This window comes from Cygnus olor, chromosome 12 (assembly GCF_009769625.2).
Source record: "Cygnus olor isolate bCygOlo1 chromosome 12, bCygOlo1.pri.v2, whole genome shotgun sequence".
Lineage (NCBI taxonomy): Eukaryota > Metazoa > Chordata > Aves > Anseriformes > Anatidae > Cygnus > Cygnus olor.
In genome coordinates this window covers 15,881,542-15,897,829 of record NC_049180.1, presented here as the reverse complement: position 1 = coordinate 15,897,829, position 16,288 = coordinate 15,881,542, and the positions used below count along the sequence as shown (strand labels likewise).

General features: G+C 55.4%; 1 protein-coding gene and 2 long non-coding RNA genes across 6 annotated transcripts in view; 1 reads left to right on the top strand and 2 right to left on the bottom strand.

Annotated features, from left to right (window-relative positions):
* The window catches only part of LOC121076725, a 42,065-nt gene extending 36,005 nt beyond the window's left edge, over positions 1 to 6,060 (top strand). For 2 of the 4 annotated variants that reach the window (XR_005823684.1, XR_005823682.1), the window contains one exon: positions 1,137 to 6,060. This is a non-coding gene — a long non-coding RNA (uncharacterized LOC121076725). The remainder of the gene's footprint in view (positions 1 to 1,136) is intronic. The other 2 variants (XR_005823683.1, XR_005823685.1) reach the window with 2 other exon arrangements.
* Positions 5,745 to 9,334, bottom strand: IRX3 (iroquois homeobox 3). The gene is made up of 4 exons (XM_040571294.1): positions 8,715 to 9,334; positions 7,250 to 8,402; positions 6,800 to 6,866; positions 5,745 to 6,127 (listed from the first exon to the last, which is right to left on the bottom strand). Exons 1-4 carry the CDS (start codon positions 8,943 to 8,945, stop codon positions 6,073 to 6,075), a joined length of 1,506 nt encoding a protein of 501 aa, XP_040427228.1. The 5' UTR covers positions 8,946 to 9,334; the 3' UTR covers positions 5,745 to 6,072.
* A 1,732-nt stretch (positions 9,335 to 11,066) lies between these two features.
* Positions 11,067 to 12,132, bottom strand: LOC121076726. The gene is made up of 2 exons (XR_005823686.1): positions 11,881 to 12,132; positions 11,067 to 11,229 (listed from the first exon to the last, which is right to left on the bottom strand). It is a non-coding gene; the product is annotated as an uncharacterized LOC121076726 (long non-coding RNA).
* Between the last annotated feature and the right edge of the window lie 4,156 nt (positions 12,133 to 16,288).

The following is a 16,288-nucleotide window of genomic DNA, read 5'->3' as shown; positions in this document are numbered from 1 at the left end:
ATCCACAGGCTCAGGTTCTCCCCTCCAAAGCCGTGTGGTCCTGGGGGGCAGGTGGGACATGTTTGTGCCTTGTTTTGCTCTAACAATAAGTGCTTTTTGCAGCATTCCTTGAATTTGCCTGCGCTCCGTTCGTCTGAACGTCCCAAACGAAACGTGCACAAGTACTACGTGGTCGTTTTCCTTCAGGAAAGGGAAAACAGGCTCCACAATGGCTTCTAGGATTTAACACTTGCTCTCGGTAGAATCCGATCTTTACGAAAACAATCCTAGTAATTCTAGATAAAATCAAAGAAGAAGGTGCCTAAAACGGGGACTGCCTTTTCACTAGGAGCCCTGGTTTGCTGGTGCGGTCGCCATCCAAACTTTGCGATTCCTTAGAGAGAAACCTGCCCACTGGATGAGAATAGTAGGCCTTTTACAGCGAAGGCCCAATCTCCCGTCATTTGGCCCCTCTCTGACTTTTTTATTTTCTCAATAAGACGAGCTTTTGTGGCGATGTGCAGTACGGACAATCAGGACAGCCTTATAAAGGGATTTAGAGGCGCACACAAAGGGCCGCGGCAGCATCAAAGCCGGGCCGGGAGCACAATAGAGATGACATTTTTACATCCCAGGGCTTGGGCGGGCAGCGCCTGAATGCTGTGTCCATAGCAGTGTCAGTAAACAATGAGTAAAGTGGGAAAGGGGTGAAAACACAAGTCAAAATCTTTTTATTGAAGCCCCCTACACATTCATTGGGCATTTTTAGCCCTGCATTTGAAAGCTCTTCCATTTACTTACTCTCCAGCTTCTCCTATTTAACTAACTGACTGATGATGGCTCCATTTTGATATCCTAAGAAAAGAATGGGAATTCTTCCTGAAGTGAATATATTAATTTCATTGGCAGTAAAGAAAATATTGGCTGCATGGTGCTGTTCTTAAAGGGACACTGCCATCCTTGAAACCACGTTTAAGAGTCACGCATAAGGAACCCCAGCCTTACCTGTAGTACCAGTTCTGCCTCTGGCTTTTGGCAGCAACGTTTTTCTTTTAATTTGCCAGTTTCCTGCATTTAGTTTATTTTTTGCATGTCAGAAAGAGGCTGGAGCATGGAGGTGTTTCTAGTCGGTTTCTCTTCCCTTTCCTCGTGCCCAGGGTCTCCGTGGTGTGCCTTGGAGTGCCAGCATGAGAAGTGTAAGACCAGAGGATTTAGCCCCGCTCACTTAGCCACACAGGTAATCTTAGGGACTGCGCCGGATGCCAGGAGAGCAGGCGTGAGTGCTAAAACTTGCTCATCCTGGCCTTTTTCTTTTTTTCTGAAATTATATGAAAATATTTCTATTAGCATTAGGGTTTGATTTAGTACACCAGAGGGAACCTGTCTATCAGGCATAAATTTCTGACGTTGTCTTCTCTGGGAATCACTTGCAGAAGTCTCCATTTGAGAACTTGGGCACGAGCACTGCTGTTCAATAGCCATTTCCAGTGCCCATTTTCATTAAATTATTTTGGAATAGGGACGATCTAATCTCCTCGTGAAGCTTGCGCTTTAACTCTCTTGGAAGCTAGTTAGACTATAACAGAGCAAATTGATGTTTTACTCCTTGTATCTAATTTCACATCACATCTATGTTTTAGGCACTTAAATTTTACTGCAAAGGTATCTTGAGTACCGCACAGTCCAGTGTGAGTTATAGTAATGATGGCTGAGGAATTCAATAGTGAGTCATGTATTTTCTAGGCAGAGAGAGAGACGTATTTTCTTCCACTGTTTTGCTTGAAAATAGGTATAATATTAATGTATTAAAACCCCGTTTTCACGCGTTCCCAGTAAGTAATTTTATTCTAGCCTGGCTAGCTGGCCTACTGACATGCATTTTCACCACTGCTAAAAATAATGAGGAATCCAAGTGACACACATTTGTGGGTAGGAGTGCCATCAGATCCCTTGACCTAATTGAGCATGCCTATACACCTTAGAGTGTTTTGCATAACCAACTTAGACAGCAGGAACATTTCCAACCAGATTGATTGACATATTTTATTTCTAACTTAAGCTTAATCATGACCAAGAATGATTCATTTATACCTTTCAAACTTTAGGCATTGACACGGGAGACAACCAAGCTGTAGACTCCAGTGTAAGCAATCATGTAAAGGAAAAAATATATATTAATATAGTTTATTAACCTACTTAGCTGCCGAGATTGATGTAATAAAATGGATTAATTAGCTGGTAGGAGAGTTACTTTATTTTATATATATAAAAAAAAAAAGTCAGATATTTTGTGGGAAAGGTTTTGTCCTAAATCACTCCTCCACTACACATCTCTGTGAAGCCCTATACAGAACTCAGGGAAGGGACTGTAGTGTACATTTGATTTTCCTAAACCAGGTGGACAAGAGCTCATCTCCCAGCAATAGCCAAGCACCCCTCAGACTGAGAGTGTTCTTGGCTCTTGAAGCACAAACTATCTTCAAATAAATATCAGCGTTCTCCATGTGCTGTGCCTTAACCAGGAACAAAGCCTAATAGAATGGGCTGCAATAAAAGTGCTATTTCCAGCATGTGTGTATGTGGCTGCTGTATGCTGAAAATGTCCTTTAGCACTTTTTAACCATATTCTCTAGTGTGTCAGCAAAGAGACTCCATCAGAGTATTTAACATTGCTGGGAGCAAAGGAATAAAGTGGAGTCACTGTTGATTATTACTCATTAGCCACAAGGACATCCACTTAACATGTGAATAAATGAATGACACCATGTCCTAATGGAAATGGCCTCAGTGTACCTTTAAGCAAAATGTTGTTTAATATCTTCCATTTGCTGAATAGTAAAGAGGCCTGTTGGACATGCATAGTTAGCAAGCAGCCATTGTTGCTTTGTTCCAATTTCAGCATTTAATAAAAAAAGATGTTGTCTCGACTGTGGCAAAGGCTGGTCACAGAAAGCTGGGAGCAGCACAGCCTCTTCCTCCTCCTGCAAATTCCAAATTTCACTGGCCTTGTAAAGGGTTAATAGCCATGAAGCAAACGCGTCCTTAGAAGGTACATGTTCTTCATTATTCCGCTTTACATTCAAACATATAAAACAAAGAGCATCTGATATCTTTATTGGTTCTCTTAGATAAAATGCAAGCAAGCTATAAGCCTTAATTTTCTTATTACCATTTGTTAACAAGGAAGATAACACTCTCAAAAGTACTTGATTAGGACTCCCTTTGATTTGTATCTCGTTATGATTTCCAGGGCATATATTTTTATATTACTACTTGAGTACGCTGATAGTTCTGATCAAAGTGATAAAAAGAGGTATTTTAGGAGTGTAACTATTAACCGTGCAGGTAAACCACACAATCTGCACAGCATCTCGAGGGCTGCCGTGCTCAAGCACGCTTTGGGCAACAGCTCAGGGAGGAGATACACTCTCCTATCTCCAAAGCCGGCGGGCTGAGCTGGAGGAGCCCTTTTGCCCTCCAGCCCTCGCAGCAGTAACTTCTAGCGTTTGCAACTTTTTTCTTTGCGTTTTTACAGCGCAGCTACTGAGAAGAGTCGCGGGTATAACGTTAAAGCTGTTTATGATATCGAATGCCTAAACACTTGCGGTCAGGATCCGTACCAGAGCACGTCTTTTCAGCTTTAACTATCCAAGGAAAATAAAAGCTGATGTGAAGGATTTGGGGGGGTTATTTTAATGCACATTCTGATTCCTGGTGGTGAAAACCGTACACGTGTAGTGGGGGGGATCCTTTCCTTGCTGCTCTAATTTCATCTGCGTGAGAGCTAGCTCTGCTGGAGGCACCTCATGGCCAGGTCTCGGCTCACAAGGCTTTTTCCTGGCTTCTCCGTGGCCTGGGCCGGGCCAGGAGCGGGCAGCAAGCCCCGGCACAAGGGGGCCGACAGCTCCAAGCCCCCCTGCTCCTCCTGCCTCCTCCTCGCCGCGCTTCCTCCAGTGCAGGAAGGAGCGAGCGGGAGATGATTACATCAATCAGTGTCAGGGCTGGGAGCTGTGATTTATGAATATGCATAATGAGCTCTCACCTTTGAGAAGGACTAGCTAGGGAGATAATTGATTAGACAGGAAAAGAGCAGCCAAGAGAGAGGGAGGGAGCAGGAGGCCTCTCGGAGCTGTGGCGGGCAGGCCTGGCTGCAGCTCCAGCGAGGCTGTCAAGCTGTGCGAGTGAGTTCTAAAAAAAAAAAAAAATAGGAGCAGGATTTTTAATGTTTTGTTGAAACACGCATAACAAAACGTTTCCTCACAAAATTAATGGGAATTTTCTCCCCGTTAGGGAAGCTGGGCAGGCACGAAGGCTGCTCTCTCCCTCGGGGGAGCCGAGTTTGCACTTCCAGAAGCCGACGGGGGTGCCTTGCCCAGCACCGCCGCCCGAGCATCCCGCGAGCTGGGGCAGTGGGGCCGGGGAGCCGAGCAGCTGTGCCGCCGAGGCAGAGCAGCCTTTAGTGGAGGTGGAAAGCTGGGGATGCGATTGTTTTCCCATCGCGGTCTCATTATTTTCTTCCATCCCCTTTTAAGCGTCTGTCTGGCCACTGTGTGAAAGTTTCTATGGAAAACCCACCAGGATGTCCAGAGGAAGGGGATGTGGAAATTCGCCACTAGCTTTCTCTCCCCCCAACCCCTCCCATTTTACATGCCATTAATCTTTTTTTTTTTTTCTCCTCTCAGCCAGAATTGGCTAAGGAAAAAGCAGGGCTACAAAGTGCAGAGAGACTGGGTAAAATTTACATGAGAAACAATCCGTTTGCTAACCACCCACCCACAGAGTTTCCCCTCGTTTCGGGAGCCTGTTGGAGTGCAAGAAGGGGAACAGTTCCTGGCAGAAAGACAGCGCTGCGAGGAGGCAAACGCTGTTTCCAGGGCTGGCCGGGGCCAGGCAGAACATATGTGAAAAGGAAGGGGACGGGGGGGGAAAGCAGGGGCTGCAAATCCGTGAGGGGGTCCCCCGCTGTACCGCATGGCCCGCCGGGGAGCACGGTAACCGCCAGCTCTCGAAACGCATATACAAGGCGAGCAGACACACAGACACACGGCTGTGGAGTGTGAACGTATATATATATATAAATATCACTGCTTACAAACGCCTAGGTTGAAAATGTAGTTTATCGGCCTAGCGCAACCCGATCCTATAAATAATACATTCCTATCACTATGGCCTCAAAATGTCAATACTGCGCAGCCCCGCGCATTTGCATATCTTGTACTGTCTAAACTTGAAGCATGTCAGCTATGTGCTTCTGTTTGTACTTTAACTTCATTTTAACTCCTGCTTCCTCGCTCACGGCTCCCTCCCCCTCCGCCGACTGCGGCAGCAAGCCGAGAAAAGCGCCAGGTATTTATTTATTTAACTGCCACCCCCGCCGTTACCCCGGTCCCAGGGCCGGACGGAGGGGAGGGCTGGGGGCACGCACCCCAAAGCCCCCCCGGACCCAGCTGTGGAGTCGGACGGGGCAACAAAACCCCCAGCCGGGGGGCTCGGGGGAAAGGGGCAAACGCTGGCAGCCGCCCCCGCCAGGGGGAGCTGCGGCTCCAGGCTGGAGCCACGGGGAGCGGCCGGGCTCGGCTCGGCTCGGCCCGGCTCGGCTCGGCCCGGCTCGGCTCGGCCCGGCTCGGCTCGGCCCGGCTCGGCTCGGCTCGGCCCGGCCCGGCTCGGCTCGGCTCGACTCGGCTCAGCCCGGCTCGGTTCGGCCCGGGGGGTGCCCGCCCCGCAGCAGCCTCGGGCAAAAGCACCGCAGAGGCGGCAAGCGAGAGTGTAGGCAAAGTGGCAACGGTTTATTTATTAGCCAAAAATAGATACTTTCTTGTACAATTTGGTTCACACGTATGTACAGGTTTTGTTTTTTTTAACCGTATGTACAAAAACAAACGAACAAAAAAAATGGAAACACCTAGTTCTCACCGGACTTCCAAAAAACCTCACAAACTCAGCTAATCCCGATGATAGTACAGAAGCGGGGTTGGGGTTTTTTTGCGTGTTTTTTTTTTTCCCCTTTTAGTTTTAATATACGGACATGCTTACAAGTCGTAGCTATACAGAGATTTCTTTTTACAATCATTACAACCACAATAAAAAAATTAGCTATGATGATGACAACGCTGATAGAACCATAGCGGCATCGAGCTGGTTCTGGGGCCTGGAGAAACAAAATGACACAGAAAAAAAAAGGTATTTAATACTGCGAGAGAGGCTGGGCTGCCACGCTGTTTTTAAAGGTGAGTAGCGCTAGTTTTGTCGTTGACGCTATTTTAAAAAATAGATTTCTAAATGTGAAAAGTTCTAGGGGGGGCACGGCAAATCGACCTGGCTCTGAACCCCCGTGGGGCTTCCCGAGAAGCGCGATGGGTTTCGGCGAGCGCTGCGCCGAGCTGCGGCCAGCGGGGCTCAGCTCCTGAAGTTTTCCTGCCGGCTCTCGGCTTTGCCGTTTCCCTGCGTTTCTCTCGAAATTGCCATTTCCCTGCGCTCCTCTCGGACCTGCCGTTTCCCTGCCGTTTCCCTGCCTGATTGTACCCCCCGGGCCGACCTTCGCCCCCCGGCCGCCTCTCGCCGCGCTCCCTCCGTGCCCGGCCGGGGCTGCGCGAACCCAGCGCGGCTCCGCTCCGCGCCGGGGAGCCGCAGAGGCCGAAGGAACAGCGGAAAAGAAAAAGAAAAAAAAGGGTATAAAAGGGAAAAATCAGAACAACCCACCGCGCACTCGGGGCAAGAACAAGGAGCCGCCCTGAAAGGGCACCAAAGAAGCGGAGACCCGGGCTAACCATTTACAACTCCCTCCATATATCCTTAGGAGACTGAGGAAGCAATCTCTTACCGCCTCTGCACTGGCTGGAAAGCTGTCTTTATTAACTTTTTCTCTACTTCCAAGGCACTAGATCGATCTAAAAAGAGAAGAAAAAAAAAAAAAAAACGTTCCTTTTTAGCCCCCGATTTATCCCCCCCTCCCTCCAGCCCTGCATTCAGCCACTAGCCTCCAGCTCTCACCGTAGCGAACCCGACAAAGCTCCGACCGTCAAAAGGGCGGGGGAGCAAAAAATTAAAAAAACACACTCCGAGCCGCGAGCAAGCCTCGGGGCCGGCCCCGGGCCGCCGTGAAGCCCCCGCGGTGCCGCCGTGGAGCCCCCCCGCAGCCCCGCGGAGCCCCCCGACGGCCGGCAGGGGAGCGGGGGCCAGCGGCAGGCGCCCGCCGCCCGCTCCGCGCAGCCCCCGCGCAGCCCCCGCGCAGCATCCGCGCATCCCCCGCGCATCCCCGCTCAGCGGTCACCTGCTCCGGGGGGCTCTGCGCTCTGCGCCTGGTCCGCGGCTCGCGGGAAAGCGGCGGCGCCCGGGGGGGCGGCGGGGGCGGCCCCCAGCCCCAGCAGGTGGGGAGTGTTCAGTAAGGCCAGGGGGTGCGGGGCCGGGGGCGGGTGGTGGTGGTGGTGGTGGCTCGGGAAGGCGCGGTTGGTCCAGTTGGGGAATTTGCCCAAGGGGCAGGAGGGGACGAGTCTGTGCGGCGGGGGCGGCGGGGGGGGCAGAGGCAGCGGCTGGGGGGCGGCGGCCGGCGGGGAGCCCCCCCCGGGGGACTTGCGGGGGTTGTCCGGGCTGGTGGCCGTCTCGGCCAGGGACCAGATTTTGGGCTTGGGCACGGTGCCGGCCAAAGCGCCGTCCGTCGGGGAGGAGGCGGCGGAGGACGAGGCGGAGGACGGCGGCGAGTGGAGGCGCGGCGGAGGCTGGAGGGGAGGCCGGAGGGGAGGCTGCAGGGGCTCCAGGCCCGCGGGCGGCGGGGGGGCGGCGGGGAGCTCGCACTTGTGGTGGTGGTGGTGGTGGTGGTGGTGGTGGTGGTGGCGGAGGTGGTGGTGGCGGAGGCGGTGCGGCTCCCCGTCGGCGGCCTCGAGGTAGCGCTCCTCGGGGGCGGGCAGGTCCTCGAAGCCCTCAGAGCCCTCCGAGTCCGTCTTGGAGTCGGAGTGCAGGAGGTCGGCGTCCTGCAGCTCGTCCTCCAGCTCGTCCTTGGTGCTCTCGATGTTCTCGGTGTCGATGTTCTCCAGGTCGATCTCCTCCTCGTCCTCCCTCTTGTCCTCTTCCCCCTCGTGGTCGCTGCCGTAGGAGTTGCCCTCCTCGTCGGTCCTGCTGCGGGGGGCCCAGGTCATCTTGTTCTCCTTCTTGAGCCTCCGCCGCGCGTTGGCGAACCAGGTGGACACCTGGGTGAGGGTCATCTTGGTGATGATGGCCAGCATGATCTTCTCGCCCTTGGTGGGGTAGGGGTTCTTGCGGTGCTCGTTGAGCCAGGCCTTGAGGGTGCTGGTGCTCTCCCGGGTGGCGTTCTTGGGCCTTGACGGGTCCCCGAACTGGTACTGTCCGTAGGGGTAGAAGGCGGGGTGGTGGGGGGGGAAGGCGGCGTGCTGCACCCCCGGGCTCTCCTTCAGCTCGTACTGGGCGCCCTGCAGCGACACGGGAAGGGGCGGCCGTGCTCAGGCGGCGCCCACGCTCCGCACCGCGCCGGATCGGCCCCGCTCCCTCCGTACCGCGGAGCCGCCGGCTTGGGGTCGGGGTTGGGGTCGGGGTTTTGGGGGGGACACCCCGCTCGGCACCCCCTCGGCGGCCCCCCCGGGTCTCTGCGGTCCCTCCGGAGCCCCCCGCAGCCGTCAAACCCTAAGCGCGGAATTTTCGGGGGGCGCATCCCCGGCGCTCCCCTTTCCCCCCCAGCACCCCGGGAACCCCCCCCCCCCCATGCCCCCGGGGGGGCTTCTTACCAGCTGGGGGAAGATAGGCAGCTCGGCGGCGTAGGGCAGGAAGGCTCCGTAGCCCTGGGCGGCGGCGGCGGCGGCGTAGGGCGAGCCGTACATGGAGGAGAGCACGTTGGAAAGGGGCCCGGACGGGGCCAGCTCCGCGCCGCCCCGGGAGCCGCCGCCGCCGCCGCTCCCCGGGCGCTCGGCGGGGTAAATGGGCCTGATGTACTGGTAGCCCAGCTGGGGGAAAGCCATGACGGGGGGCAGCGGGGGGAGGGGGGGGGAAGGAGGAGGGGGGGGAAGAAAGGAAAAAGGGAGAGAAAGGGGAGAAAGGAGCAGCGGAGCAGGGAGCCGCGGCGCTCGCCCTCGCCGCCCGGCCGCACTTTCAGCGGCGGCCGCGGGCTCCGGCAGGCATCGGGGGGGCGGCCGGGGGTGCCGCGGGGTCCCTCCTGCTCCGGCCGCCGCGGTAAGCGAGCCGAGCGCTTCTTTCTTCTCGCACTTTTCCTATTGATCTGAGTGGACCCGGGTCAGGTCCTAACAGATTGCCTGAGATTATTGGGACTCCGGGCTCTGATTGACATTTCTAGTCTCTCGCAAGCCCCTCCTATTTCTTTTAAGTCTCTCTCTCTCTCTCTGCCTCTCTCTCTCTCTCTCATGCCCAGAGCTCGCTCTCGCCGGGTTTGTCACTGGCTTCTTTTTTTTTTCTTTTTTTTTTTTTTCCTAAATCTGTTTACTGACGTCGCGATCTTTTATTTGAGTTGCTTTCAAATCTCGTTTTAGCAATCGCCAATCAGTTGTGTGTTTTACAAAGGTTTAACCCTGCCTCGCGGTATTCTAATTATATAGAGATAGATTTAGATATAATTTCTTTCGTGGACCCCCCCCTCCCCCGGAGCATGGGAAGCCAGGGTGTCAGCTGTGAGTGGCACACGAGAGGGACAGGAAAAAGTTGTGACATTTAAAAATAAAGGCTCTTTCCACCACCACCCACCCCTTTTCAGGTTTTCCAATTTACATCCTTCCCTTGCCCGGGCTCATTTTGTTTCCTTTATTAAGATATTCCTGCATCGCCCCCCCAACCCCCCCGGCCCTGGAGAGGGTTACCTCTGCTAGCACAGATTTAAAGACTCTCGGATTCTGAAAGAAATTTGCATTTCCGGGGCTACCTTGAAATTTTTCCTAATGTACTGAATCTTTAAGGAGTTCTCTACATTTTGTCTGGGCTAACAGTGAGCAGATACAGTGGAAAAGCTAAGTTAATTTTCCTCCTAATAAGGGACTTCAAAGAGTTGTAGGTCACAATTTTACATCAAAGGCAGAAAAGAAGGCAAATTAAAATCTTAACAAAGGAGAGACGGGAGCAGCCCTCTGGGCCATTAGTAAATAAGTGGTGTGAAAAAAGGGACAATGACAGGCACTGGAATTAAACTCATTAACACCTTTTTGTCTTGGTGCGAAATCTCTAATTAGGAAATTTATGATCATTTTGCTTATTCCCTCTGTTCTGAAGCACTACAAGGTTTGGAAGGAAGTACCTGGTACGTGCAACATTTGCAAAGGGAGCAGCGGCGCGGTGCTATGAGGAGCTACAGGGAGGGAGCCTGGCCACGTTTTAATTACTGGATAAACATTTTTTTTTTTATTTTTTTTTTTTACGATCAACACGTTTTAAATTACCCTTCGCTCTCGCCCCCCGCCTCTCCCAACCCGCGATGCCGCGCTGCGAGGCTGCTGCGAGCGCAGCGCGTCCCGGCAGGGCGCAAATGTGTCCCGAGCCGTCCCTGCGCGGCTGGCCGGGGCTGGGGCGAGGGGGAAAAGCTCCCGCAACCTGGGGGGCTGTGCTGGTGGAGAGCGGGAGCTTATCCGCCCCGGGGAAAGCTCGGCGTTTCTTTAAAACTAAATCCTAAAAAAGTTTTTTTAGGGCTTTGAGGAGTTGGGAGGGCGGTTTAGCCGTGTTCCCCTCTGCTCCGAAGCGCTCTGCGGATTTATTGCCTTTCGAATGTGATTTAGGTACAATATAACCACTGTGCCCACAGTATGGATTTTTATAACTACATTTCTTTAAAAATGAAATTCATGTCAGATTACGCAGTTAAAGGAATCGACCTTGATAGCTTGCTATAATAAAACTGTATCAGCTTGTAATAAATGCGGATTATAGCAAAGCAAGCTCCAGAATTAAAATTCCCTGAATCAATATATGAAAATCTGTAGGAAACATCTCTAATCGTATTAAGTTCATCTTTATAGCATTTCTTATCTGCTAATCTAGTGCAAAAACAAGTCTGGGTTGGAGGAATTTATTTTCTTCTAGCCAACCTTGCTCCCGTAGTGGGTTTTGATAGCATAATGCAATGGAGATAACACCACCAAATTCGGTTACATGTTTATTTCTTTTTAATTCAAAAGGAAAACGGGCAGCGAACCCGTTTCGGGGACCGCACCACGTCCCGATTTTGCTTCAACTTCCCTGCTCGCTCGGCTCGGGCGCTGTGACGGGCTCGGCGGAGCCAGGCGGCAGCTTTCCAAAACTCTCCTCCTGGGGGGAAAGGGGACGAGGTGGGCAATGGGGCGAGCCCCCCGCCGCGGGGTGGCGGCGCTCAGGACCCCCCCGGCGGGCTGGGGGACACCGGCGGCCCCCCACGCCCCGGCCCCGTCCTTTCGGAGCTGCCCGGCGGTGCCACGGCGTTGAGCGGCTCGCAGGAGCGTTTGGTTTCCTCGCCCGCTGCCTGGTGTCACCCGGAGAGGTTTTGAATCCCCTGCGCGATCGATCGCAGCCCGACCCTGCCGGGGAGCCGCCGGAGCGGCGGGCAGGGCGCGGGGGGATGCGGGGCGATGGGGGGTGATTTGGGGTGATGTGGGGTGTTGTGGGGTGATGTTAGGGTGTTGTGGGGTGATGTGGGGCGCGGGCCCCGCCGCAGAGACGGAGCAGAGGCCAGCCGGGAGGGAGGCACGGCGGGCGAGAAATTTATGGGTGCGAATGGATGCAGGTCAGGGCGAGGATGAGGGATGGGTTATTAATGGGAAAGGAACGGGCAGGAAACGTCGCCGGAGCGAATGGGCTGGAGCAGCAACGTGCGGAGACACGGGGCTCGGCCGAGAGGTTGAAAAGGGGAGAGAAGAAGCGGAAAAAAGCAGCAAACGGTGGGCGAGAGAGGGAGGGCAGCGGACGGTCCTCCCGCTGCCGTACCGGGCCGGGGGTGCTCGGAGCAATGTCCACGGCGAGGATGGTCCCGCACGGCTCGGGCACGGCCCGCGGGGGGCTCCGGGGCCAGGACCGGGCTGGATGCGGGGGGGCAGGGAGCGAGCGGCCGGGAGAGGGAAGCCGAGCGGGAGCCGCTGTGCCGGGCTCGAAGCGAAAGGAGCCGCGGCGGGGAGGCCGGGGCCGGCTCGTCCTCCGGGAGGCCGGGAGGAGCCGGGAGGAGCCGTGCGGGGCCCGACGGCCGCGGGGCGGGGGGCGAGCGGGGCCGCCCCCGGGGGGAGCCGCGGCGGCGGAGCGCTCCTCGGCCGGACAGACACGTGTCTTCTGGCCGGGACCTGTCAAAGCCGGGAGAGCGGCTCCTGATTTATTACCCCAAACACACACACCCCCGCCCGCCTCCCCTCCTTCCCTCCCCTCCTTCCTTCCCTCCCTCCCCCCGGCCTCGCCGCCCTCCCTTCCCGGAGCGCTCCGCCGGGCGCCGAGATCAAACCGGCCCCGGAGCAAGGCTTCCCCGAGGCCGGGGCCAGCTCCGGGGCTGCGGCACCGGCCCCAGCCGTGTCCCCCCCCACCCCGCTAACCCCCGGCCCGGCCCCGGGGCTCAGCTCCGGGCGCTGGGTGCCGCTGCCCCCGCTCCCCGGGGCACGGAGACGGAGGGGACCCGGGGACGGGCTCCGGAGGCTGCGGGCTGCGAGCGGCGGGGCTGGGGCCGGGGGGGGCTCCCAGGGGGCTGGGGGAAGCCCCCGCGGCCGGGCACGGGTGGGAGCGGCGGGGAGGGGGGCAGCAAACAAGTGGAATTGGAAGAGGGGCTGCGGTGCAAAAAGAGTTAAGGAAAATAGAGGGAAAGATCAAAGAGCCGGGTAAAAGACTCTTCAAATTACACGTTTGAAGCTTTTCCATAATTCCAAGGCGACAGATAGATAACAAGCTGCACATTCCTTATCACATATGGAATCAATCTGAAAGGAGTCTCTTGATCAGAATCTGTTAATTGCAGTGACATATGATTTGGAAAGAAAACACAATTAATGACCCTTCATGTTAGGGCTTTGGGAAGAGGCCACTGACAGTCTGCGCTCTGCAACCAACGTCAACTTTTTTATTGGTAGTAGTAGTAGAAGTAGTAAACCGCTCAAGGGAGACATTCCTCGAGCCTCGACGACTGTTTTGTCTCCGTTCCCTTTGCAGGTTTCTCGAGAAGGGGGAGGAGAGGAGAAGGGGACGGAGTGTGTGCGCGCCTTCCCTTAAAGGTTTGGGGAGCTCAGATGATTTAGTACCTTGTCTGTAAATCTAATGACCTAAGGTGAGAAAAAATACTTCATCTTTTATTATTACCATTTGTGGTGAGCGTTACCAGGAAACGGCGGAGCCCGTTTGAAATGGTAAATATATGTATCCATTTAAAAGCCATTACTGCGGAGATTTCCCCCAAAGCGGACGGGAGCGCACCTCCGCCGGGCCGCGGCGCGCTCGGGGGGCGCGGAGCCGGGCTGGGGGCCGGCAGGCCGGCAGGGAGGCCGGGGCAGGCACTGCAACTGCTCTGCCCTGTCATTAGGAGGTAATGGCTTTGTTTGAGGAGAGAGAGGGAAGATGGGGAGGGAGGGAGAGGGAGAGAGAGGTTCATTTGAAGGTTATAAAGCATACACTTTAATAGGATCGAAGTGAAATTAGTTAATAAGAAAATGCTGGCCAGAAGCTCTCCGGGCTTTTAAGTGCTCTCCAGGCCATTTAGGGAAATTGAGTAAGAACAGGCTCCGTTACCTGCAGCCCCAACTATTATCTCCAGTTCTGCACAGAGGCGAGAAGGGAAAAATAGTGCCTGAGAGACCTGAAGTCCCGCACACCTCCCGCCAGCCTATTTCCTCCCCATAACGTCCCCTTTCTGCTCCAGCCCTGTCCTCTTCCTCCCCTTTTAGGCACCTCAGCCCGCTCCGTGTGCCGCAAGGGGGTAAGCCAAGGTAAAAGGGCCATTAGGGGCTGCTGGAGCCTGCGGGGGCAGCTCTGGGAAGCAGCCCCGGCCCCACTCGGGTAAAGCCGGCCCCCGGGAGGTATTTTTTCCCTTCCATTTCGCCGAGTTTTTCCCACCATTGTGGTGCTTTGCTGGTTTGCGTTCGGACCGGTGCCAGTAGGTCAGTATATTGTGTTACCTAACTTCCTATCCGCTCCCTCTCTCCCTCCCTTTAAACTCTGGAGTTTTCAGAGGTGTTAATAAAACCTTTCCTTTGGTAAATCGTTCATTAGAAACCCCACCGAAACTTGGAAAGACTTCAGAAAAAAATAATAAATAAATAAAATCACAGCGCTCGGGAATGAGAGGTTGGGAGAAGGCTTTTGTCCAAAAAATGCATAATTGTTGTGAATCTTAGGATACATTAATCTTTACAGGAATTCGTGATTCATAATTGTGGTTTGACCGTTTGGGTGATTTATAATCTGCTAGCGCAATTCCCTAATTTTATGCCAATATGTTTCACGCACCCGCTCAGACTTTCCATAGCCCGGCGCAACGAGCGGCTGCCGTGCCCCGGCGGTGGCGGTGCGGCTGTTTCTCGCCGACCTCCGACGGGGGATGCTCGGAGCGGGGGGGCCGGAGGTGAAGCCCCCCCCCGGGCTGCCGCAGGGTGCCCTCACCCTTTGCCCTCCCCACCGGTGCCGCAGAGGGGGCGCAGCCTCCGTGCGCCGCCTGCCCCCGACCCGGGAGGGCTCCCCCGGACTCCCCGAGGGGCTGCCAGGGAGGTCGCTGCCCTCCTGCTGCTCCGCGGGGTGCGGGGAGACCCCGCACGGTGCTGCCGCGCCCCCCGCACCGGCACCGGCAGCGTCCCCCCGACGGCTCCCGGGGATGGGGATGGGACGGGACAGGACGGGACGGGACAGGACGGGACGGGACGGGACGGGACGGTGGCTCCGCCGTCCCCCTCCCCGGCCCGGCGGCACCGCCCCAGGGTGAGGCGGGGGGGGCCGCAGGGACCCGGGGACGGGAGAGGAGAACTCGGGCAGGGCGGCTGCGGCGGCAGCGGGGCTGTGTGCCGGTCCGGGCTCTAGTTCCCGGTCCGGGGATCTGGTTCCCAGTCCCGGGATCTGGTTCCCGGTCCGAGGATTTATATGGTTCCCGGTCCGGTTACTTATTTAGTTCCCGCTCCGGGGATCTATTCGGTCCCCGGTCCGGGGATGTCTGTAATTCCCGGTCCGGAGATGTCTTTAGTTCCCGGTCCGGGTATTTCCACGCTCTCCGGCCGCCGCTCGGAGACGCGGGGCTGCGGACAGCCTCGTGTAATTTGTAACTCGGGTTATTAGCTGGAGGGGAAAACACGAGAAGAGAAAAGAAGCAGCAGCTGCACTGACGATAACACCGCGCGGAGTCTAATCTTGTGACACAATCATTAATTACTATTGTATTAATTACTATTTTTCCCAAACAGTCCCTGCCCGGAAGAGCTTACAGCCCACAGCTGCCGTGTAATGATGCTCTGCTTTAGGAACGATTTCCCCACTAGCTCGCAGGTAACGTTTACAAATGGCAACACCTCCGCTATCAAAGCCCATCACCTCGCAGCCGGAGATTTTCTGTCCCACCGGCCTGGGCAGTGCGATGCCGATGCCGATAAAATGCATTTCGATATCCAAGTCTTTGCTCGCCAGAGGAGCCCGTCCAAACTTTTGGAGCGCGTTACCGCTTTATTTGCTCTTCATCCCATGGATGCCGCCTTATATCAGTAACAAACAAGCATTGATTTTATGGTAAAGTCACTTTGGGATGGGAATGAGTAACTCCAGGCAGTGCTATCACTGTATTACATGGAAATGGCCCAGGTAACAAGATGAACATTGATTCAGCATTATGTTTGATCAATAATGAAATAAGTAACTTCAGGGCCAAATTAAAATGCAAGCTGGCTTAACGCTGCCAGCTTCTGGGCTAAGTGACAAGGCTAATTCAGCAGGGAAATGGCAATATTTGCATTAGAGGCTGCATCTGTTGTTCGGCGGCAGGCGCTGGCTCTGCAATAACGCGGGAGAAAGCTGGGGCCGGGACGAGCCGGGCCGAGCCGGGCCGGGCCGGGCCGGGCCACCCTGTCGGGGCTGCGCTGCCTCGCCCTGCGCAGCTGCGGGCATCCCAAAGCCAGGGGGAGCTGAGCTGGGGGGACTCGGCCCTGCCTCCCCCAGCCGAGGGGGCATTTCGGGAGGGTGTTTTTCAGGCAATTTTGAACCATTTCCTCGAATGTTGGGGAAAAAAAATAATAAAAAATAAAAGAGGACGAGCCCCCCTGCAAAGAGCAGGGAGCGTCCCCCGGGGCTGGGGGCACCAAGCGGCGGCGGCTCACCGGGAGGGGGGGCCCGTGGCGGTGCGGGGGGGTCCGCACCGGTGCAGCCTGGAAGTGGAGCCGCAAATAGGGCCCAG

Excerpts from the sequence above, each read along its gene's own strand:
- IRX3 (XM_040571294.1), bottom strand. The coding sequence starts at position 8,945 with ATGGCTTTCCCCCAGCTGGGCTACCAGTACATCAGGCCCATTTACCCC. Across the intron at positions 6,867-7,249 it reads CGCAGAGCCCCCCGGAGCAG|ATCGATCTAGTGCCTTGGAA; the intron begins GTGACCGCTGAG and ends TTCTCTTTTTAG. Across the intron at positions 6,128-6,799 it reads TTCCAGCCAGTGCAGAGGCG|GCCCCAGAACCAGCTCGATG; the intron begins GTAAGAGATTGC and ends TTGTTTCTCCAG.